At 37.7% G+C, this 25532-nt stretch overlaps 1 protein-coding gene across 1 annotated transcript in view; it reads right to left on the bottom strand.

Moving 5' to 3' along the window:
• Positions 1-5061: 5061 nt before the first annotated feature.
• LOC149159706 (NPL4-like protein B) overlaps positions 5062-25532 on the bottom strand; it is a 30121-nt gene continuing 9650 nt past the window's right edge. The window contains exon 2 of the mRNA XM_089436549.1: positions 5062-5465. Within this exon, the coding sequence (XP_089292675.1) occupies positions 5205-5465 (261 nt within the window). The 3' untranslated portion in view covers positions 5062-5204. The remainder of the gene's footprint in view (positions 5466-25532) is intronic.

Below are 25532 nucleotides of genomic sequence, written 5' to 3'. Positions count from 1 at the left end.
TCTTCACCCCCTACATTAACTAATCATATGTGAGATATTTCAACATGGCTCTATGGAACAATCGAAGTGTTTGTCTTCCTCCCAACATAATGAGAGCACCCTTGGCATACCCACTTCTATCAATTTCAATTTCAAATAGTTGATGCAAATTATACATCTCCTGAATTAGTGCCTCATTGATCTTTACTTATAATGCTTTGAAAGACTACCCAATAAAAATTTTGCACATTTGTGTTCCTATGTGAAATGGACTAGCAATCGCTAAAACCAATGCAATGAACTTCTCATGTATTGCACTACCCTTATGAAGCTTCTCACCTCCAATACAACAATAGGTACAAGGTATTCACAGATGAACTCAAATCTTGAATTCACTTCTATATATCATGTTTCCAAGGTAAACGAGTATGGTTTAGAAAACCCATGTTTCTTTAGGTTTGCCAACAACTATATCTTCTTTGGTGCCTCCAATACCTTTGTCAAATGAGAAACATGCACTTTCCACATAGTACTAAAGAGCAATATTTCATCCAAATATACGATTACAAAAGAGTCAATAAAAGGATGAAATACATCATTCATCCAAAGCATAAAAGTGGTTGGTGTGTTACATAAACTAAACGGCATAAGACATTGTTGTGTTTTGATAGTGTTCCAAGCATCTTCTTCTTTCATCTGCACTTAGGTCCAGCTTGGTGAAGTACTTCACTTCGTGTAGTTGATCTAACAAATCATCAATCTATAACAATGGGTAACAAATCTTGACGATGATCTTGTTTAATGCATGGTAGTCAATGTAGATTCTCTAACTTTCATCCTTCTAGGGCATGATGATAATTGGAAACCCACAATGCAAAATGCATGGCTTCATGACTCCCGTTTCCAGAAATTGTTGTTATAGCATCATTGATGATACAATCCAATGTTAGGCAATGGAGATTCACAAGGCCATTGGATTTCATGTTCAACCTCCCTCTTTGGTCACAATGCTTTGGGTTCTTGAAACACTTTGTTGTACTTCTACAAGTTGTTCTAGTTTTTATTTCTGCATCTTACTACAATGTTCTAAGGATGCTTCAACCTTCATTTTACCAATCTGCATTTCTCATCGTTGTGCACTTATCAAGGAGAGTTGTGATTTGGATTTTTGAGGATTGGCAATGAAACACCAACCATCCTTTACCAAGTGATATTGGCTTACCCTTTGTTTGAAGTTACCATTTGTTTAAAGATGTGATTTGGATTTTTGAGGATTGGCAATGAAACACCAACCATCCTTTACCAGGTGATATTGGCTTACCCTTTGTTTGAAGTTACAATTTGTTTGAAGATGTGTCACACACATACGTGTATGGGCTCCCAAGTATTACCCTTCATATGAAGAGGTATTACATCTACACCTAGCTCATCAAATTTCACATCAATTGAAAATTTGAACTTGCATTTTTTGGTGACTCTTAATTCCATATCTTGACTTACCCGTCTAGAAGAATAAGGTCAAGGTTGGTCTAGTAATACCAATCTAAGCTTTTCTACTAAACAAATTGATGCTAAATTTGACTACAAACCAGGATTTGCTTAAGCTGAATTTTTACTTGGGAAATCTTGGACATCTCCCTTTCCTCTTCAAGACTACGAGTACACAAACTTAACTTAAAATTGCTGAGTCTGGTTTCCAATTTTTGCTACTAATAAAGCCTTCTTTTCACACTATGGTGCTTTGGGCAAAGTTTTGGATGCACGTTACAGTGTTTGCCCTCCAAGTGCCCCATCAACATCATAGTGTTTATAGCATGATTAAAATTCAGGTCTTATTATGTAGTAGCTTCCACTTTTTTCCCCTAAATATGTTACTACTTCCTCCATCCTTGCTTGGGCTCCTGCTTGTTTCTAACTCCAAACTGTCTTTTGTTTATCCCCTTTGATGTACTAAGTTTAGATACAAGAATCATCAGTGGACTCTGGCTTGAAGAGCGTCACCTTCCTTTATATGACTATGCAAGAATCCTAAGTAATTAATGAACCTTTTTAGCTTGAAAAATACTCAACTAAATTGCTCTCTTGCAAAATGATATGGTGTAATCTTCCACATTCTATCCATATCTTTTCTTAAGATATTGACAATGTATCTTTTGTTCCTCCTCATATCCAAAAGGATAAACTATGACTTAATTGGATCTTCGGACTCAAATATTTGAGTGGTCACGTCACTTTTCCACCATGTCAAAGCATGGCCTTTCAACTTGAAATGGGCAAAATAATTTTTATGTGCTCGACTCACTTCATGCACACTAAAATACTTAAAACTATTGCTCGATATTTATCTTCAGTGCCATTATGATTGGTTCCTTGTTGCAATCTAATCTACAATTTTTATCTCATTAGTTTTGAGGGTGTCAATCTCACCTACATATGGCTCGATATCTATCTTCAGCTCCACTATGAATGGTTCCTTGTTGCAATCTCCTCTCTCCAATTTTTATTTTTCTGACTTCGGATTCTTGTTAAGCTTCTTTTTTTAGAACTTGACTAGTGAGGTAGGTTATCTCTGTCCAATTTTTATTTTTCTCTTTAGTTTGAGGGTGTCAAACTCACTTACATATGACTCTATATCTATCTTCAGCTCCACTCTGAATGGCTCCTTATCTTGTTGCAATCTCCTCTCTCCAATTTTTATTTTTCTGACTTTGGATTCTCCTTTTGTTAAGCTTCTTTCTTTAGAACTTGATTAGTGAGGTAGCTTACAAATTTTCTTAGGCATCATTGTTGCTACCAATCTGGTGATGTTCTTGTTCATCTTCAACATTCCTACGGTCGCAAGAGACACATTCAAAGAAACTCAGGTCATTTAAGCCTCTAGATTTGATGATCTAGTTTTTGTCTCATGTACTCTCAAATCTTTCCCAGTTCCAGATCTTGAAGCTATTTAATCCCTCTTTACTCCAATCTCAAGGTCCTCTGGAAAGATCTCTCCACCTTGCAATGTCTATAATATTGTATGCATTCAACACAAAATGAGCCCTTCTGACCTTCAAGAAAACTAACTCAAATGCCAATGTGATCAATACACTAACGTAGGGATCCCTCTAACCAATTTGTCATAAATGATCTTGAATTTGATTAGTTCTATAATTGATTAATAAACTAGTGATGTGTTTTCACTACGTAATTACTGAAAGAAAATGAATAACAGAACACCAAATTGGAAGGGCTTTGGTCTGCGCTTTACTGATTCTTTCAAGGGAATTTTATAATAGACAAACTCTTGGCTACTACAATGTACTATTGTCTCTGTCTCCATTTGCAATCACTTTCAAAAGGGAAAACCCACTATAAAACTCCAAGTAAGCGTGAATTCTCCAATTATCCCCAGTCAATCTCTATTGTGACCTAAATGAGCTCAATCAAAACACTTCTCAAAAACCCAAAGAACAGCTCAATTCTCTTCCAAAGTCCCAACCCCTTAGTCTCCTTTGTTGAGAAATTTAAAGAACTCCATATGTTCATTTGAATTTTCTCTTACCCCTTCAAATTCCATTCATTTGTGCTTTCACACTCTCTTCACTAATTGTTGATTGTGCTAGATCCCTCAATTTCTCCATTGAATCATTGCATACATAACAAAGTTAGTCAATCTTTTTGGACTTTAAGCAAGTTGGGTTTTGCCAAATGAAGGGTGAAGACCAACTATTATTTTCATGTTCAAAGGTACAACCAATTACTCATTATGAAGAGTATGACCTTTTCAATTAAGTGTTTGCAATTTGACCTTTTCCAGCAACCACACCAAAATCCATCAGTGTAATTGTTAGTGATTTTACATTGTTTAAATGACATTTTTATATGCATAAATTGATTCAGAATCCTCAAATACACCCAACGCACCTCAACAACTAAAATCTGCAAATTCAGAATTTTTAACTCAATTTTGCACAAAACTTATCAACAACATATACCAAAAAAATGAAAAACATAACGTTTAGACTAGAATACGCTGTTTACAACTCCATTCAATCAACATGACCAATGTTCACTGAGAGGGCTATGACCTGCGTCGTAATAATATTAGCATGGTACTGGGCTCTTTTGAAAACCAAGTCAACTCAACAGATCAGCTCCCTTTTGAACCAAGGCCATCGATGCCTTCGTAGTGAAGGAATTGGGCAGACTTGGGCAGACTTACACAAAGCCATCAGCCTCTTTTGCAGGAAGGATCGACAGCCCTTTTAAGGCATCAAGGTCTTTTCAAACATGGCCTCCTCCTAAACAAAGCTCGGACGGCCTCCTATGGAGGATATTGGTCCCTTTTAATAATAGAGTAATACCCCTTTCTGGAAGATCAAATACCTTACTCAGAGAGCACTACCCAAAAGGAAAAACAGAGGCAGTGCAAAACAATATATAGACATGATGGAATGTCTACAAGAAATACAAGACAGTATTTCACAAACTAAAAGTAGGCTTCTATCATTATTGGGCCATTCCCAAGTTACCATAATAACAAATCCTCGCCGAGGACAGTTTAACCTGTGACTCATAAATGAAGTAGAAAAGATTTATTCTCAGCTTCAGTGCTCTGTGGGAAATAGAAATTTATTCAATGATTCTTCTTGGCCATTTATTCAGAGGATTGCACTCTGTCACAGATGAATTACACACGGAATAATGAAGATCGCATGTGTGTGCACACATCTAAACAAACTATTTCACAAAATTGCAATACACTTCTCCTCCAGTGTTTCTCTAGTTGTGCCTCATAAATGCACATAACATGTATATAGTACAGATCTGACTCAAATAGTAAAAGTATGCTGCTTGCAACAAGTTCATCAATCAGAACTGTTGAAATGAGCACACAATTAGATAAATAACATTTTATAATGAATGCAAACTGAAATGATTTTACATATCATGATCATACACTTCTACTCCAGTATTTCTCTAGTTGTGCCTCATAAATGCACATAACATGTATATAGTACAGATCTAACTCAAATAGAAGTATGCTGCTTGCAGCAAATTCATCAATCAGAAGTTAGAACTGTTGAAATGAGCACGCAATTAGATAAATAACATTTTATAATGAATGCAAACTGAAATGATTTTACATATCATGATCATAACTGGGACACGTACAGATGAAAAGTTCTGATTCACCAGAATATTCTGAATACACTGTAACCACTTGTTTTTCTACACAAGCTTCAATTTCCAGAGTTACTTGCTAGAGAATCTATAATGATTTGATATCCTTCTGGTACTGAGGCTTGCGCTTGCACATGTGCTGCTAACTGAGGAACATCCTCATTAATATCAAGATATTTTGCTAGAAGAAGCAATAAGTGAAAATCAGATATGCGTTTCACAAAGGACAAATTTTTTGTCTTGTCAAGGTGATTCTTTAATGCCCTTAAAGTGACAGGAGATGCTCTGTTCTCAATAGGAAATGTTGATGACAGGGGACCCTGCAGGAGATAGAAACCAGTTATATGCAGGAAGAGATAAAAATTAAACCATACCAGGAACAATAAGCAAAAGACAGCACTGAAGCAACCTATAAAGGCATGCAAACTGTACATGTCTAAAATGTTAAAAACAGTTATCCAAGCACTACTATCAAATTTTAATTTTAAATTTTAAGTGAAAAATGGCTAGCAAATTGGGTCAAAAAGGAAAATAGTACAAGGGTACAAAAATATTGATGAAAATGTTATAAAGTTGTCCAAACAGAAAGACAAAGCAGCAGAAAAAAGAGACTGTATTCATTAATATGGGAGCAAAGATAACATCAACAAATTGAAGAGGTTCTCAAAAGGAGTTTGTGTCAACAAGAACTTGCCATAGGTGATTCTGCTCCAAAGGTCTATCAAGCAAGGGTGTTCATTGCCCTCTCATTTGTAAATTTTTGTTGTCGATGCCTTAGGATATCTCCTGGAAGCTGCTTTCTCAACCAGAGTTTTTTGTTAATAAGGACTTGAGGAGATTCTGCTCAAATGGCCTATAGGGTTTTCCTTGGCCCCCTATTTCCATATTTTTGCTGTGGCCGCATTATGGTATCTCCTGATATCTCCCATAAATTAGCGAATATGGGCACTCCCCTCCCTGATGGAGAGGTTAGTGTGAATAATCAGATAATATGAAAAAGGAATATGGAACAACATTAGGTTGATGAGCATCATGTTTTTCTGAAAAAGCAGATACATTTGATGGGGATGCCTACCCCTTTCAGTTAAGTAAGACCAAAACATTCAAAGCAGAATTGGCAGTTCAGCTTTCCACTAGGATTGGCATTTTCCATGGAGATGTTTATTCTCTTGAGACTCGGAATAAATCACAAGACAGATACACTGGCACTGCTTGCCTATGTTGGGAGGGGCAACCTGTATAACCCCAGCCTGGTTCACTGATTTGTATGGATTGGATGAACAATTTTGTGCATCAATGTCTGTCTATCTACCCTATGTAGTATTTAGTATTTACATATGACAATTAGGCCTTATTTCGAAAGAGAACCAGTCTTATGCCTATGAATGAGGCAGATCCCCATAGCAGTTTGTTGTAAACATAAACACAACATCTTAATCATGCAAGCAAACTCTTATATTAATGAGCTATAATATGTCCATCAGCTCATTATTTTGTAATGGTCCACCAAGTTTTTGCGATGCAGGGATGCAGGAGTTATAAAACATATCCGTGGTACACATGGAAGCACCCCCAAAATTTCTAAGGAGTGTCATAGAGGACCCCACCCGAAATTCTAAAAAATTAAAGCTAAAAAATATGAAAACTGAAACATAAATCATTGAATTCTTACACAACAAAATGCCAATAACGTAAGTCATTACATGCAACATAATAACTGCAAATGATACATGTAATGATGTAACAACATAATAACAATTCACAAATCATCCATCACCATTGCATGTTTCCTTATATTAATAAAATTCAGAGGATACAGGTTTAGGTATTGATATAATTGATCTAAGAACAGGTCAAATGACAAATAAGCATCACTACACAAGGCAATGCCCCAGCCCCACTAGTCTCCATATCCAGCTACTACACAAAAGAATGTGGACCAACCATGGGATGTCACTGTCTGAATCGGTGTCATTTGCATGTTGAAGAATATTCAGTGGAACAACAACTAAGTTGTGTCCCATCAAGTCCCTCCTCATTTACGTAATGGGACACATCACTCAGTGAGCCCATGTTTGCATCCCATGTGTCAGAGACTCAGACACATGACATGCTAGGACGTGTTTAGCACAAGTCCTGAAAGAAAACACCCCATCAAGTCCCTCCTCATCTAAGTAATAGGAAAAATCCCTGAGGTAGCTTGTGTTTGCATCCCACATGTCAATCTTCAGACATGTTTGGAAAATCTCGGAAAACAAAACATGTCAAACATGTGCCCTAAACGTGTCCCGATGTGTCCAACAGCAAGGCATTAAAAATACCTGCAGGAACCTCTTAAATAGCAATTTTTCCTTCCATTGTCACTTTCAGCTGTGTGGAAAGGGCTCTAGCCTTCGCTGTCTGTCATTGTGCACATAGGCAAGCATGGGCTCACCAAGAAATTATGTGTTCATGACGGTTGGGTATTCAAAAACCCTTCGCTATGGACAATATAGTATCATAATTTACCAAAGGATGAGTAGTTTGATGGAAGCATTCTTCCAACAGATTATTGGGTCCGTTTTTGTATTGAGCTTGGTCAAGACAAATCCACTCTCTTCTTCCAGCCACGACAAACTCCTCACTCACTTGAGTTGGGTATACCCACTCACTTTTGACTCTCTCTCTCTCTCTCTCTCGTTTTTACACCTCTTTACAACATTCTTTATCAAATGGACATCAAATGGACAAATCAAAGAACATATTCCCCCATATGATCAACAACAAAATGACGGCATTCCTTTAGGAGCTGAGCAATTATATGTTCATGACGGTTGGGTATTCAAAAACCCTTCCATTTGTATTGAATATGGTCATCACAAACCCTCTATCCCATTTGTATTGAATAGAGTCATCACAAACCCTCTCTATCTAATTGTAGCTACAATTGTCTCTCTATTCAATTGGATATGCCCAATCCCTTGTGCTTTATCATATTTCTCCATTACCTTATGCATAGAGCAAAGGGGGTATTGAAATGATGGTAATCTTTACTTGAGGTTACTGACATTATGGCTGAGAACCCTCATAATTGTATTACCATGTTATGGTTTAACAGCCAACCTGGTCAACAATATTTATATTATTATAGGTGCTTAAGGAAGACCTAGGCATTTATGTATACCCATAACCTCTTTATGAGAGAAGGTGCCCCACCTCATATGTTGTGTAAAAATACACACCTTATGAGTCTCTTGCCTTAATAGATCTTTGATTCATGCAAGGAGGCAAAGTTCAAAATTTTGTTCACACAAGTGCAACGAGTTCCATTTGTCAATTAATTGGAGCAAGTCTCAGTTACACTTGGTCCAGCTCTTAGTTAACCAGCTCGGGTTGCTCCTTGATTTCCTCTAGTTGTGAACCAAGTTAACTGAGGACTTAACTCGTCCTCTCTTCACTTGTCTCTGAAGTCTTAACTCGTCCTAACTGGACTTGTCTCTGCAATCTTAACTCGTCCTAACTAGACTTGTCTCTGCCACCTCATCCTGTAGTCTAACTAAAGAAGACTCCAATAAACTGAAGCTCCAACACTATGCATGCAATCTATTGATGACCATTCCAATGAACTAAAAATCAACTCATCATACTAAAGTCTATCTCATGAATTCACTTCATGCTAGAGAGAAAATTTGAAATCTTTATTGGCTAAGGCACAAGCTAGAAAACCTTCCTTGGCTACATTTTCAACATGGGGGGTACATTGTCCCATGTAACATCATTATTGTGTTATAATGTTTCCATATATTACAAAAAATCAATTTATGTAGTAAGGGGATAGTTATCCCTAATGGTAAATTGGACCTCAATTTAGGGTTTCTCTCTTTGTATAATAAAGGTTTCTCCCCTCTTCTATAACTTTTTAAGTAACAAAGTTCTCATTGGAGAGATCTTCCTCCAAATATTTGATTTGCAAGTGCAATCCACTTGGGTCTACATCCCCAATATTTTGTGTACTTTTGGCACTTCAATCCTTTCCTATTAATTATTTTTTTTTAACAAATTGCATGAGTAGGTATATAGGGACACATGTTGATACCAAAATGTTCATTTGAGATTTGGGCAAGCAACCAAGCATGAATGCCAAGGAAGGGAGCTAACAAAAGCAATGATATTGAAAATCGAAATGAATATGTGACCAAGGGAGAACTTGGTGGTATGCTTCTAAAGTTCACTAAGGAAGTTTGGGAAATTCTAAAAGAAAGATATCAAAACCCTACACTAAATGAAAGTTCTTCACATCACTATAAAATATCTTGTGGAGAATGAAGGCATGATTGGAAAAGAAATTTCAATCGATACCAAAATGCTCATTTGAGATTTGGGCAAGCAACTAAGCATGAATGCCAAGAAAGGGAGCTAACAAAGGCAATGATATTGAAAATCGAAATGAATATGTGACCAAGGGAGAACTTGGTGGTATGCTTCTAAAGTTCACTAAGGAAGTTTGGGAAATTCTAAAAGAAAGATATCAAAACCCTACACTAAATGAAAGTTCTTCACATCACTATAAAATATCTTGTGGAGAATGAAGACATGATTGGAAAAGAAATTTCAATCCCAAGAAGCTTTCATGTAACCTTTAAATGAGAATTTCACAATATGAATTGGAAGGTGATGCTGATGTGCATGTGGCCAAGTATCAAATTTGCCCTCTAAGTGTAGGACATTCCTAACTAGAAGGCAAGAATACCTCTTTATAAATAGATATGTGTATGGGTATAGGGATGCATCGCGCATAAAAAAAAATGTAAAATAATTAGAAATTTTAGAAAAATAATACATAATTTGATTGCATATGAAAATCGTATATTACAATCATGACTCATACTAAATGTAATACATATCTATACTACACAATATATTATATAATATATAAAATACATTATATATAAATCAATATTATGATTATCATTATCTAATATTATATGGATGATATTTAATGTATATATTATAAAATATAAATAATTATAAACAGTATAATTTGTAATACACACACACAACCCAAGGCTCTTGCTCAATTGATTGTCATCAATGTTGCTAAGCATTTGGCTAGTATTGTGTTGGCAAGTGCCCAATTTGAATCCAACAGTGTGAAACACACTAGTCTACATTGATAGGTTTACAAGGGATGCCATCAACAAATGTTGGGAAGCATTTGTGACATCCTAGAGCAACTGTTGTGACAATGACTTAGGTTCAAATTCCAACACACGTGGGTTTTACAAGATGTGGCTACTGATTATATTGAATATCATTGAGGTAGCTTTCAGGAAGATTAATATGGCATTGGCAAGGTACTAACAAAACCTATTCTTCACTTATAGTTTCTGTGGGTGCGTCAAGCTTATATTGAGTATTGACAAATTTTAACCTCCATAATAGCATCTACCTATTATAGTAGTTTTTTGTTAATTTATGGTATGTTCTATGCTTAGAGCAATTTACTTCTCTTTCTTATCATTATTCACAGATTAGCAATCACATGTGAATAAGAAAAGTGCAGATAGAACATTAAACGATCAACAAAAAACAAGCCAAGACAAGAGACACAAGATGTGGCAGCTAGCCAGGGACAAGCCCCAATATGGGGAAACCCTTTGATCAAATCTTCTTTTATCTTCAATAATTCAACAGAGAGAAATAGTACAAAGAAATCTGATTTATATCAACAGTAGCAAACCCTAGATCAGCGGCATCAACATTAGCAGCTTCATCATCAAAACTAGGGCAGTTGATATCTCGCAAATCGACCATCGGATCAACTTGATTCCACCACCAAAAAATGCGGCCTTCAGAGGGGGTCCAGATGGAGCTACAACGCAGTTCTGAGGAGGGTGTCTTCAAGTCAACGCTGGTCAAACTTTGTTTCTGCAATTGCAGCACTAAATTCTGCGTCCTTCCTTCCCCCTATGTGAGAGAGAGTCACCTATTGCGCAGGAGAGAAGAGACTCTTTTATGCACTGGAGAGAGAGAGATGTGATGAGTTGAGTGAGTCCAAATGAGGAAAAGTCCTCCTGTATTTATACACATCTAATGATAATTGAATAGGTGCGACTGTTGGGCTTCTGAGCCTACATGAGTTGTTGGTAGGCTTGATAATAATTCCATAATCAAAATAAATTCATATCTCCATAAATACTTATCGGAATCGGATGATCTTTAGATCAATCCTACACCTCTCGATGAGAGGAGTCTAATAAAAATATTATCAACCGTGAATAAAATGACCCACATGGAGTTTGACCCTAGTTGCCAATTTTAACACTCCCTCTCAACTAGGGAGAACTCCATTTGCGATCTGTCTGTCAGTTGCTACTATTCATCCATCAAATGCACTGCCCTGTACAGCTTGACCCTTGCCCTGCTCTGCTCTATTCCGCCTGTTCTTCTTTGTCTTGTTCTGCCCTGTACTAATCTGTATTGTTTTGCTCTGTTCTGCTCTACTCTGCTTTGTTCTGTTCTGCTCTGCTTTTGTCCGAATTATGAAGAAGAAGAAATGATCGAGGATGCATCATACTGACTCAAAGTCAGTCTCAGAGTATGTACCATTGATCCCAGACCAATCTCAACCAACCCGAAGTCAGCTTCATAGTGAGTACAACTCCTACCACTAGTCCCAAACCAGTATCATCCTCTACTAACTTAAAGTCAGTAGTGTGTACCACTGGTCCTAGACCAGTCTCAACCGACCCGAAGTCAACGTCATAGTATGTACCACTCCTACCACTGATCCTAGACCAGTATCATTGATCCCAAATCAATGAAGGTCATCCTAGCATAGGGAGTACAGTAGATACAGCGATGCGTCCATCGGTACTACTATGGTCCCTATCCTCATTTCCCTGCTCATTGATCAGATGAGAGGTACTTCCCATGAGTCCCAGACTGCATGGGTAGGATGCCTTGACAGGAGAACTTAATCAATCATGTCCTCACAAGAGAACTAATCATCCTGCTACATAATCGCCATGGAGAACACATCATCCAGGCCTCACAGGAGAACTAATCATCCTGCTACATAATCATCATGGAGAACGCATCATCCAGACCTCACAGGAGAACTAATCACCCTGCTACATAGTCGCCACGGGGTGTACATGTACCCCACTAGGGGATAGTGAATCATCCTGTGGTCATATGTCGCTCCAAGAAGTACCTCGCACCCCCCGGAGCTCCCAGAGCTTAATGCATCATATAGGACCCTCATCAGAGGGTCTTTGAACAACACCAGGTTGTTCTCAGGAAGTCAGGAATTTGACTTTCCCTAAGGGCTTTGTCAGAATGTCGACGACCTGTTCATCTGTACCGATAGGTTGGAGCCTTATAGCTCCCCGCTGCACCATATCTCGAATATAGTGGTACCTGATATCGATATGCTTGGAGCAATCATGAAATACGAGATTCTCTAACAAACGAATCCCACTCTGGTTGTCACATAGGATCATGGTGGTATCCAGTGTAAATCCAAACAGCTCACTGAAGAGCTTCCGCACCAAATTGCCTCACAAGAGGCCATGCTAGCAGCAATATACTCAGCCTCGACGGTGCTCAAAGCCACCGACTTCTGCTTCTTGCTCATTCAAGGTATCGAAGCAGATCCCAAGGTGAAACAGCACCTGGAAGTGCTCTTATGGTCCACCACACTGCCTGCCCAATCAGCATCAGTATATCCAAGTAGTCTCACATCTCCGACAATGTATCTTAACCCATAAGTGATTATGCCACGAAGATATCTCAACAGATTCTTGGCACCAATCCAATGTATGTGGTGAGGTTCAACCATATGTTGACTCAATGTGTTGATTGCAAAACATGTCTGGACAGGAGTTCACCAAGAACATTAATGCTCTGACGAGTTGACGATACTTGGTGGCATTTCGTAAAACAGCACTACCGCTTAACTTTTTGAAGTCAAACTCCATCCGGGTAGTTACGGGCTTGCAGTCCACCATACAAAATCTTTCCAGAATCTTCACCACATATTTTCCTTGAGATAGGAAAATTTCCCCTGGCTTCTGCCAAACTTCAAGTCCTAGGAAATAGTACACAGTCCTAGGTCCTTCATTTCAAATTCAGAAGTCAACTCCCTCTTACATTTGTGAATGAGAGGGTCTGCACCTGTTAGGAAGAGGTCATCCACATACAACGCCAGTATGAGAGGTTTGTCATCTTCAACCTTAAAGTAAAGTTTAGGATTGGCTTCACTCCTAGTGAATCCCAGCTTCATCAAGTAGCTATCGATTCTCTCATACCATGCTCGGGGTACTTGCTTCAGCCCATAGAAGGCTTTCTTCAACCTGCATACATGAGATTTTCGATCATAAATCTCAAATCCTTTGGGTTGCTCCACGTAGACCTCTTCTTTGATCGAACCATGCAAGAACACGGTCTTGACATCCATCTGATGTAGATTCCATCCTTGTGAAGCTGCAAGGGCTATGATTGAGCGGATGGTGGTATATTTGGCAACAGGTGCAAATATCTCGTCATAGTCTATACCTTCCTTCTGGGAGAAGCCACGAGCGACAAAACGAGCCTTATATTTTTCCGTACTTCCATCTACTGCATGCTTTATCTTGTAAAGCCATTTAGAAGTGACAATTGTCTTGTCCTGGGGTTTGGGAACTACTTCCCAAACATCATTCTTCATAATAGAATCATATTCTTCGGTCATAGCATCCTTCCATACTTGATGCTTGATGGCATCTGAGAATGATGAAGGCTCATTTTGTATGATCGTGCTCATGATGGTCAGGTATCCCTGATACCTGTTGGGTTTCTTACTTTCACGGAAGGTTCCTCGGGGTGCAGTGTGTCCTTCAGCATCATCGAGTAGCCCCCTAAGCCAAGAGGGCCTCTTCCTAGAAGAGGAAGGCTCAGGTGGATCAATAAGATCCATGGGTTGTTCCACATCAGGCATTGATTCATCATCCTTTTCTTTGAGTTTCCTGGTGTCGGCTTCTTGCGAGCTCCTCAAAGTTGGAAGATTGTCCACCTTGCTGAGAGCCATATCTTCGTCAAAGGTGACATCATGACTAATCACGACTTCCCTTTGACCGGCAACATAGATTCTATAGCCCTTAGTATTTTCACCATAGCCCACGAAGATTCCTTTCTTTCTAGATGCACCCAATTTATTCCTTTTCTCTTTCGGCACATGAAAATATACGGGGCTTCCAAAAATTCTAAAATGAGATACGTCAAGTTTCTTACCAGTGAACATTTCTTTAGGAGTCTTGGAACCCAATGCTTGATGAGGGCATCGGTTTTGTACATAAACGGTAGTGTTTGCAGCTTCATCCCATAGAAACTTCGAAAGTCTTTGATCATGGAGAATGGCACGAACAGCTTCCACAATCATATGGTTCTTCCTTTCCGCCACACCATTCTGTTCATGAGTATATGGTGTAGTAGTCTCCCTCTTGATGCCAGCCTCTTTACAAAAGTCATGAAACTCATTAGATTCATATTCAGTCCCATTATCAGTCCTTAAGATCTTGATCTTCTTTTCGGTTTGATTCTTGATCAAGGCTTTGAAGTGTCGAAACCAAGAGAACACTTCATCCTTTTTATTCAAGAAGAATATCCAAGTCTTTCGAGAATAGTCATCTGTAAAAGCAAGGTAATATAAATATCCTCCCAAGGAGTTCACAGGCATCATACCAGATATGTCTGAGTGAACCAGTTGTAATATGTCGAAGGTCTTGCTTTGGCTTGAGGGGAATGGTCCCCTTTAGAGCTTTCCTTCGGCACATCCCAGACATACACTTTTCTCTACTCGAAATTCGAGCATCCCTGTCACCATTTGTCTTACATCGGGTACAGCTTTATAATGAAGGTGGGCAAACCTACGATGCCAAAGTTCGGACTGAAGAGATGTGTCACAAGACATGACACCTAGCGGACTTCCACCGACCTGATATAATGAATCAACTCGAAACCCAAGAGTGAAAGCATCTTTAACATTGTTTTTCCATATACGTACCTTGCCATCGCTGAAGTTCACCTTGTAGCCTTTGTCTTCCATTGCCGAGATGGACACCAGGTTCTTTTTAAGGTCAAGTACATATAATACATCCTATAAGTGGATCGTGTTACCTTGATTCAATTTAAGAGAGACATTGCCTACACCTTTCACGGGATATTTCATATTATCTCCAAGGACAATTTCCAGGTTAGTTTCTTTCTCTATCAGATTATGGAGAACTTCTTTGTAACCAGTGAAGTGCCTTGAAGCACCACTATCAATGAGCCAAATTCCCATTGAGTCTAAAGGAGTAGAGGTAGATAGAGCAGCTGGTAGATAATATTCATCCTGCTTATTTTCAACAATGTTGGAATCATACCTGGTATTTCTAGCCTTCTTGAATGGTTGTCCTCTTCCTTGATTACCAGCACTCCTTTTACCTTTGCTATTGAATTCGCCATTCCTTTGATTGCCATGAAATGGATTTTGATCATCGTCGCGGTGTGAGTCCTTTCTATCAAGGCACTCCCTTGAATAGTGACCTGTTTTATCGCAAATGTAACATCGTCTTTTTCTTCCACCCTTAGGTCCAACGTTTCTTTTTTATTTAGTCCCAAAATTTTTCCTTTTCTTAGCATGAGAAGAAAAAGCAGCAAGAGGACCTTTAGGCATGGGCATTTCTTGCTCTTCAACCCTTGTTTCTTCTTGAATGCATCTAGCCATTAATTCCTCAAAATCAGGAATTACATTATTGTTCAGAAAAGTAAACCTGAACGCGTACCATTCGAATGGTAATCCTCCAAGAGTCGTGAGTGTCATTTCCCTATCAATAATAGTCTCCCCAATAGATAGGAGATCGTTCCTGATCTCGATGATTCTTAAGAAATATGCTTGCATACTCTCATCTTTGCCCTTCTTAATTTCCTTCAGCTTATTTCTAAGAAACAAAACTTGATTTGCACCATTAACTTTAAATAAACTCACCAGTCTATCGTAGATTTCCTTGGAGGTGTTCAGGTCGGAGATGTAGGCCACCAAGCGCTTGTCGATAGAGTCCCGGATGATCTTCTTTGTTTTGACTTCACCGGTTTTCCATTTGTTCTTGGCAGCAACAATTGCATTTGGTGGAGGCTCAACAATATTGCCTTTCACATGGTCCAAGACTCCTTGATCTTCTAAGGTTAGATCGATAGACATCTTCCATCCGTGATAGTCAGCTTTCTCACGGAGCTTGTCTTCGACAGAAAAGAGTGATGAAGACCCCATAGTTCTTTTAGGATAGCCTTGCCAATCTTCTCTTCGGTGATTGCTCTTGCTCTTGCTTGAGCTTTGTCTTCACCTCAGCTCCAATACCATGTTAATTTATGGTATGTTCTATGCTTAGAGCAATTTACTTCTCTTTCTTATTATTATTCACAGATTAGCAATCACATGTGCATAAGTAAAGTGCATATAGAACATTAAACGATCAACAGAAAACAAGCCAAGACAAGAAACACAAGATGTGGCGACTAGCCAAAGACAAACCCCAATATGGGGAACCCTTTGATCAAATCTTCTTTTATCTTTAAAAATTCAGCAGAGAGAAATAGTACAAAGAAATCTGATTTATATTAGCAATAGCAAACCCTAGATCAGCAACATCAACATTAGCGACTTCATCATCAAAACTAGGGCAGTCGATATCTTGCAAACCGACCATCGGATCGGCTTGATTCCACCACCAAAAAATGCAGCCTTCAGAGGAGGTCCAGATGGACCTACAGCGCAGTTCTGAGGAGGGAGTCTTCAGGTCAACACTGGTCAAACTTTGTTTCTGCAGTTGCAGCACTAAATTTTGCGTCCTTCCTTCCACCTGTGTGAGAGAGAGTCACCTACTGCGCAGGAGAGAAGAGACTCTTTTTTGCGTTGGAGAGAGAGAGAGATGTGATGAGTTGAGTGAGTCCAAATGAGGAAAAGTCCTCCTGTATTTATACACATTTGATGATAATTGAATAGGTGCGACTGTTGGGCTTCTGAGCCTACATGAGTTGTTGGTAGGCTTGATAATAATTCCATAATCAAAATAAATTCATATCTCCATAAATACTTATCGAAATCGGATGATCTTTAGATCAATCCTACACCTCTCGACAAAAGGAGTCTAATTTGATAGGCTTGATAATAATTTCATAATCAAAATAAATTCATATCTCCATAAATACTTATCGAAATCAGATGATCTTTAGATCAATCCTACACCTCTCAACAAAAGGAGTCTAATAAAAATATTTATCAGCCCTGAATAAGATGACCCACATGGAATTTGGCCCTAGTTGCCAATTTTAACATTTTCAACCCCCATAACAATTGTTGCGAGGATTGTTGCTCCTATAACAATTATAGGGGTCTACAATTAGGTCTTATTAGCACCCAAACTTGCAGACTTGCCAAGGTCCTTACAAGCTACTAAGAAGGCACACACGACAAGCGCTCATTGTAACATCAACACAAGTACCCACTCTTTAAGCCCAACTCCTAGAATGGCTACAGGAGGATTCCCTACGTGAGACAACTTCACCCAACAAAAGATTGACTAGTGCCATGAAAGGGGTCTTGGGTGAAGAGAGGAATATGTTGATTTTTAATGTACCTTGGACAAGTGGTTTCTAATGGGTTAGTCTCTACCTAGGGAAAAGTGTCCAAAATAATTATTCGTAAGTGTGTTTACAAAGTGAAAGTGACTTTATTAGTGGTAAAGTCAATGTTAACTTATATAAAGTGAAAAGTGGCTTTTGACATAAAGTACAATGTGGATACTTTATTTAATGGGTGAGTTAAAAAATAGAAAGTGAGAATTAAATGCACATTTATTCTCATCCCTTATCTAAATAAATCTAAGCCATTAGATCTTAGGGTTTCCCAAAAGTCATTTAGGGAAACAAAAGGGGGAAAAATAGAGACTATATTCATTCTTCATGCGCAGATTGGAGAAAGGAGGAGGCTGAGAGCTGGAGAAAAATTCTGAAGGAGAAATTTGTTGCAGCAAGCTAAAGGAGTGATTTTTGGACAAAGTTGGGCACATAAATCAAGGCATAGAAGAAATTTGTTGCAGCAAGCTAGGAGTGATTTTTGGGCAAAGTTGGGCACATAAATCAAGGCATAGAAGACAACATAAGGTACAATACGAATAGCATTTAATGTTGTGAGTTACACGTTGTTCGAGAGAAGTTTTAAAAAAATTGAAAAAAAATTGTATAGTCCGTACAACAGCACGGAATCCATACAGTACATTTCATACAGTGGTATACAAACAATACATATTTTCAACTTCAAGTGGACATAGAAATCGAGGCAAAGTGGGCACAGTTTTCAAGGAGTTTTGGCTGAAGAGATAAGTTTTGGGCTAATGAGATAAGATGTATTTTGTTGTTTTGTTTTGTCTACAAATGTATTTTTCCTGGACTTGAAAGATAAATAAATTTGAAGAGCTCTCTAACAGGTTTTCCCGGAGAAGATTGATAGTGTTTTGCCTCCCCGAAGAAATTTGTTGCAGCAAGCTAGGAGTGATTTTTGGGCAAAGTTGGGCACATAAATCAAAGCATAGAAGACAACATAAGGTACAGTATTAATGTTGTGAGTTACACGTTGTTCGAGAGAAGTTTTTGAAAAAACTCTGTACAATCCATACAACAGTACGGAATCCATACAGTGCATTTCGTACAGTTGTATACGTACAATACATAATGTTGTGAGTTACACACTACTCGAGAGAAGTTTTTGAAAAAATTTGAAAAAAATCTGTACAGTCCGTACAATAGTACGGAATCAATACAGTGCATTCCGTACAGTTCATATTTTCAGCTTCAAGTGGGCATAGAAATCGAGGCAAAGTGGGCACAGTTTTCAAGGAGTTTTGGGTTGAAGAGACAAGTTTTGGGCTAAATAAATAAGTTGTATTTTGTTGTTTTGTTTTGTCTGCAAATGTATTTTTCTTGAACTTGAAAGATAAATAAATTTGAAGAGCTATCTAACAGGTTTTCCTCGGAGAAGATTGATATGGTTTTGCCTCCCCGGAGAAGATTGAAGGGGTTTTGCCTGGATCTAAGTTGACCAAAAATCTGTGTGTGTATTTTTATGTATGTTGCTGGTCTCTTTATGTCCATATTTATTTTCAGCATGTGTTGACAATCCCATGTGTTTTAATCTAAAAATTTCATTTCCAGAATTCTATATGTTGAATGTATGTTTATGGGAAAGGGCATTTAACTAAATGGGAGTGGAGGAAACTTTTTAGTTATCAAATTTCAACAAACTATAAATTTTACTGATTTATTGATCTGGAAATGTACTTTACGCAGGAATTTAATGTGAATCAACAAGATAATTCACTCAAAACTGAAGATAAACAACACGAAAAAGCTCAAATGAGTGAGAATTTAATATATTTACCGCTCAAATGAGTGAGAATTTAATATATTTACCACTCAAATGAGTGAAAATTTAATATATTTACCAAATCTACAAGTTTTTCTTCATATAGGCCATTGGTAATGGGGTGAGTTTTTCTTGATATAGGACCTTGGTAATGGGGTGTTCATAGTATTTTTGTTTGCTAACATGTGACTGCAGATCTGAAAATCTGCAGAAAGGCATACAAAACAACAGCAAATTTCCCTTTATAGGGCCAATCAATAGTGCTAGTTGGTGAAGCTGGGACAGAAATGTTAGATCACTTTAGACCCTTCCTAAGCTTTAGACTTGCAACAAATACGAGTTACCAGCAGTCAAAAACTGTTACAAAGGTTTTGGGATTAAATCCCACTTAAAAACCCCAGGAATTACTAGTTAAATTTAAGAAATAAGAAAATTACAAGCTAGTGAAGTTTTAACAAAACGAAAGATAAAAAGGTTTTTGCATTTTTTAATAAAAAGAGTGGTTGTTGAAAAATGCTCACCTTGGCCACAACTTTACCTCTGAAGTGTTGGGTTGTGAATCTCATTCATTTTAAAGTTGATCTTGCAACCTAGACACTGAAGTGAGCTTGGAGTCAAGAAGACCATTGCCCCCACGTATGTCAAAAATCTCCATGACCTTCCAAATCCAACAAGGAGCAACTTCAATAAGTGTCTAAAATCTTCGAATTAACTACAGGGTAAAAGAAGATTCTTCAACCTCCAACAGGGAAAGTAGCAAAAACTAGCGCCTTGGCAATTCCCTCCACATGGCTATGTAGCCTCACAATGTATCATCCCTCCAATATTTGGGTAAACTAAATGTACCTGTGATTATCTTATGTGCTAATATTTATGCTATGTCGCAGGAAACGTGGTATAGAGGTCCGTTTCTGTACGGAAACTGGTACGAAACGCGGAAATGCGTTTGGTACGACCGTGAAACACGTTTCTAGCCGTACTGCCACGTTTCCCAAAACAGAAACGTGGCCAATACAGACAGAAACGTGTTTCACGGCCGTACGACCCACGTTTCCTCATTAACTTGTGTTTTGTTTTAATTTTTTTTAATTTATTTTTAGGGTATGTTAGTGACTTCTAGTTGCTTCTAGATGCGTGTCTAAAGTTATAAAAGTGAATTTTTTCCCTAGTGTTGATACGCAGTTCATCAGGAAGTTTGAGGAAGTTTGAGCATATGCAGTTCATGGTAATGTTTAAGTAAAAGTGATATTCTCCTTTATTTTTCATTTTCATCCTTTTAATTAAATTTTTAACATTACCATGAAATGACTCAGGATGTTTGAGAGTGGTTTCGCCCTCATTGGATTTCATATGGAGAAAGTAGAATTTTAGATCTCACTCAAAATCCAACAGACTTATCTGTTTTTCAGGTTTTCAGGATTGGGGGAATTGCAATGTTTCCATTGGATTTTATCATGTACTAGGGTATGGAACTTGTATTTAATCAAGAAAACCAAGCCCTCTATGTAGGGGAAACTCCCAATAATCAAGATCATGTAGGGTACTAGGGTATGAAACTTGTATTTAATCAAGAGCACTAAGGTCGTTCGACTATGTAGGAGGAGACTCCCAATACCACAGTGGTCCTTCTAAAGAATGGGATGTGGATGCAGAAAATCCTGATTTGGATCTCTCTCTTGCAGCCTTATAGTCTTTATTGTACTTGCAGCCTCATATATTAATATAAATAAAGGATGATTTTGATATTTGGATATATAATAAAGGTTGCTTTTGGATATTCCGATATTTTTATTTTTATTATGTGATCATTCATGAGTAAATGTGACGTAAATTAAATCTTAATGTTTAAGTGTAATAAATTATAATGTATCATTCATGCTTTATGGTTGCACATATATATATATATATATATATATATTTTCAATATATATATATATATATATATTCGCGTTTCCCCGTTTCCAAAATTTGGGGAGGTCGCATTTCGTATACCCGTTTCCCCGTTTCGTGCAACCTAGTATTTATGACAAGAAGGAAGAAAAAATGAAATAGAAATTGACAACAAAATGTTTGCAAAATATTATAGCCTTTTGTCTTTTTCTTTAATAATATTAATAATAATTTTACTTGTCATCGGCAACCTCGAGACAAAGTAAATGCAAAATAAATATTTTTGATACAATAATTGTCCACCAGGAGTTTGACTTGTCACTTAACTAATTTGTCCCTTAGAAGTGCAACATTCCCTTTGACTTAACCCCAAAAAGGCAAAAGGTCACTTAACTAATTTGTCCCTTAGAAGGCAACATTCCCTTTGACTTGACCCCAAAAAGGCAAAAGGTGAAGAATAGAGACTTAAATTGCCCAACATCTTCCTCAAGGTAACTCAATGGCTCTTTTTGGTAATTTTCTCCACTAAATTTGGCTTGATTTGGTCCATCGAAGTTTCCTTCAATGGAAAAGAAGATGACCTGACTTTGCAACAACTATAATTTGTTCCACACATGGTCCAACAATCCATTTGACTCCAAACAACTAGTTTGACCCTGTGTAACAGCTAGCTTGACCCTCACGTGGCACAAAGGAAGGATATCACCTTGCAGGGATGCTAGATCAGCAACACCCTTGAGAATTTGAGGAATTCTACCACTGTTTTGTTCAACTAATTTTTTACATAACTTTTGATGTCAAGTTTCTTGACCCCACGTGACATATAGTGAGGACATAATCATGCAATAAATGAGGATCTCTGACACTCTAGGAAAAAGGAGAAATCTATTGCTTGGGTTTTGTCCAACCAAATTTGTAGAAAACTTTTAACATGATGCAAGTCTCATTTGGTTAAGATTTGACCCTGTTTTGCCCCCTAGAACCCCCATGTGATGTTGGACCACCTTTGATGGCATTTTCTTAATGATGCCTTTACATTTAAAAAAAAGGTCTACGTGATCAGAGACCAAGTTGACTGTTTGCCTTCCAAGACCACATGCCTTGGGAAACATGCACTACCTCCAACATTGAAAACTATTGAAATTGAGATTGCCATGTTGAGAACTAGCTGATAAATATTGCAGTAAGGCCAGGGATGGATACAAACTCTATGACACACATATGGTAAGATGAGTGTGCATGACATGGGCTGGGCTGACCCCTAAAACTGTGATCTCCCCCACATAACAAAATGCTCCCATAAACCATGTGTTCCAATGTGATCCAGTGCAAGTCCTCCAATCCTATACAAGACAAAAGGAGCTAGGAGTGAGAACCAAAGGCACCAGTTATGGCTGACCATAATAGGCCTAAGACATCTCAATACAAAAACTCACATGGACTACAAGTAACTTGCGTCCATAGGCTTACAATGGTGTTATGCAATGTATTGGTTTGCGAGGTCTTGTGAACTTTGCATGGTCCCTCTTACCTGAGGGGAAATCTTATTCTCAAAGGCTCTAACATGGTGTGTTTTTCCTAGCTACATTAATGGCTTTATCAAAAGAATCAAGTTCAAAAAATCTTTATCTTTGTTTTGATTCATGGGCTCAAGGTTTGATATGTAATGTCTTGAACATGGTTGGGAGGTAGTATTGCCTTTTCAATGCTTGAAAACAGTCTATTTATTCCTCAATAGACATGCTGAACAAGTGCATAAGCTGAACATTATAATCTTGAACAAAAATGCACAAGGTGAACATTATAAACCAATCCCTGTAGCAATAGGGAAAATAGAACACTCAATTTCACTTGCTAGAATGACTAGGGTTCATAATTTGACATCTATAATATTTTTGCCCACATCAAACAACACAATATCCTATTCATGGTTGGTACTAGTAGTACATTGAATATCCTAGAAACAAGTTAAAAGATAGGGGACCTCCATTTTAATATTTCTTGATGCTTCCCATCAGTTTCTCGAGCCACAAACACATTCCTATGAAGGTGTACTCCATAATGTAGAACTTATGGTCATAGGCTATACCCTTGAGAACAACTTTATATCATTGTAATCAAAATCCTGATAAAATCCCCAAATAATGAGTTTTTCCACTGGATGAGTTTTTAACCAGTATCTTTTAATTTTGCCAATTTTTGGCTGATTTATTGCCAGTTTTTTCAATTTTCACTATACCTTTTCAATTTTTGGACCCTTGTCAATTTATTCCCAAATCTGACTTTTGCAACATTGCTTTATATTAGGTACATTTGAAGGGTGGATGTTGACCTCAATATTCAATGGTAGATTCATAGAGGATGTACTCCACAAATCACCAAGGGATATTTCTCTCCTTTAAACAAAAAGGTTGTGAGTGCTATCAAACTAAAATTCTCAAACCATCAACTCTAATCACATTTTAGAAAGTCCATTTTGGACTCATGACCCTTAGAAGCAAGGATATTCACTCCTAGTAAAAGCCTTAATCATAAGAGGGTACAGGTATCTATGGACTTCACATACCTACCACCCTCCTCAAGTAAGGATTCTTGTGGTAGGGATTTTGTAAGTCACTTGCAACAAGGCTTTTCAAATTAGCATGATTTACCTTCAAGATAAGTATTGGCTTCACCACACAAAGAACAAGCAAACTAATTGGATTAGATGGTTGCACCGAGCAGAAAATAGATGAGCACAGCTTCTTTTTTCTTGTAGATGGCCTTGAACAAAACCTTGTGTGCCCATGGACTGAAAAAATCCCTTCCTCAATCCATGCAATTAGAAATACTAACATAGAAATGATTTTGGTATAGTTGGTTAAATCAAATTTTGTGGAGAAAGTGGTTTAGGGTTCAAATTTAACTGAGATGTTCATTGAAAGGTTCAAGGGCCAAAAGACTAAATTGAACTAACATCTATGACATACAAAGTAGTGATAATGGAGAAACAATTATTCTAATTACTACCTACACTCCCTCCCTATTTGCACCACCACAATTTCCCTATGAGCCTCCACGTGGTAGTGGAATCGAAGCCAAAACTCAAGCCAAAATCAAAGGTAATTTTGTAGATGGAAGTGGAACTAAACATGATGTCCCCACTATTGGAGTCTTGATCAAAGAAGCCATGGTAGTAGATGGGGGTGGCATCTCACCATAATCATCATCATCAAAAAGAGCACTCTCCATGGCTCCAAAACCAATGCTCCATCCTCCAAATTATGCTTCTCTAGATCGTTGTCCCAAGTCTTCTATGCTTTATCCATCTTTGACTTGTCATAGTAATGGGACAACAATTGCAAGTTGTCATACACATAAATAAAGCTCTCTGATTGATTTACATCAACCAATTTCTTCTAACACCATCAATAGAACTATAGGTGCTCCAAAACCTCTCTATATAAGTATTTACCACTTACAAAAACACCCATGTTGGCAAATATTGTAGTTGTCGAGCAAAGCCACCATGCATGTTCGACCACTTGAGAGAAGTCAAATTCCCTCAATCTCTAATTGCATGGTTGATCCCAACCTAAACTTCTAGATCTTGTGTGGTTTTTTCTTCACTAAAACACGAAGTGTCGATGCCCACAACCATGATATATGATAGTATTCTGGAGTAAGCACATATGCAAAGGCATGTTACATATAATAGAATATTTAGGTTTTCCCACCATTTTTTCCATCTCTAGAGTCTATACAAATATGATTATACAAGTTCACATCATTAGGCTTAAGAATATCCTTCATCTAGCATAGCATAGTGTCCATTCACTAATAAACCTCCCCAATGATTGGCCAATCTAAATTTGGAAACTGAACCATGTTATAAATTGGCTTGGAGAACTACATAACATACCGCACCTATGACCAAAAATGACTATCAAGAAAAATTTCCTTCACTACATTAGCACCCTCTCTTTCGATGCTCAAGTCATTCCACTCATCACAATCATACCCAAGGTTGTCTTACACCAAACACCCAAACCAAAAGATTTGAGAAACTATAAAACATATATATATTATACTAACA

Source organism: Pinus tabuliformis, chromosome 5_2 (assembly GCF_031772625.1).
Source record: "Pinus tabuliformis cultivar Carrire ecotype Pingquan chromosome 5_2, CPIR1, whole genome shotgun sequence".
NCBI classification, from domain to species: Eukaryota; Viridiplantae; Streptophyta; class Pinopsida; order Pinales; family Pinaceae; genus Pinus; species Pinus tabuliformis.
The sequence above is the reverse complement of the archived record's forward strand: the minus strand, read 5'-3'. Positions and strand labels throughout refer to the sequence as shown.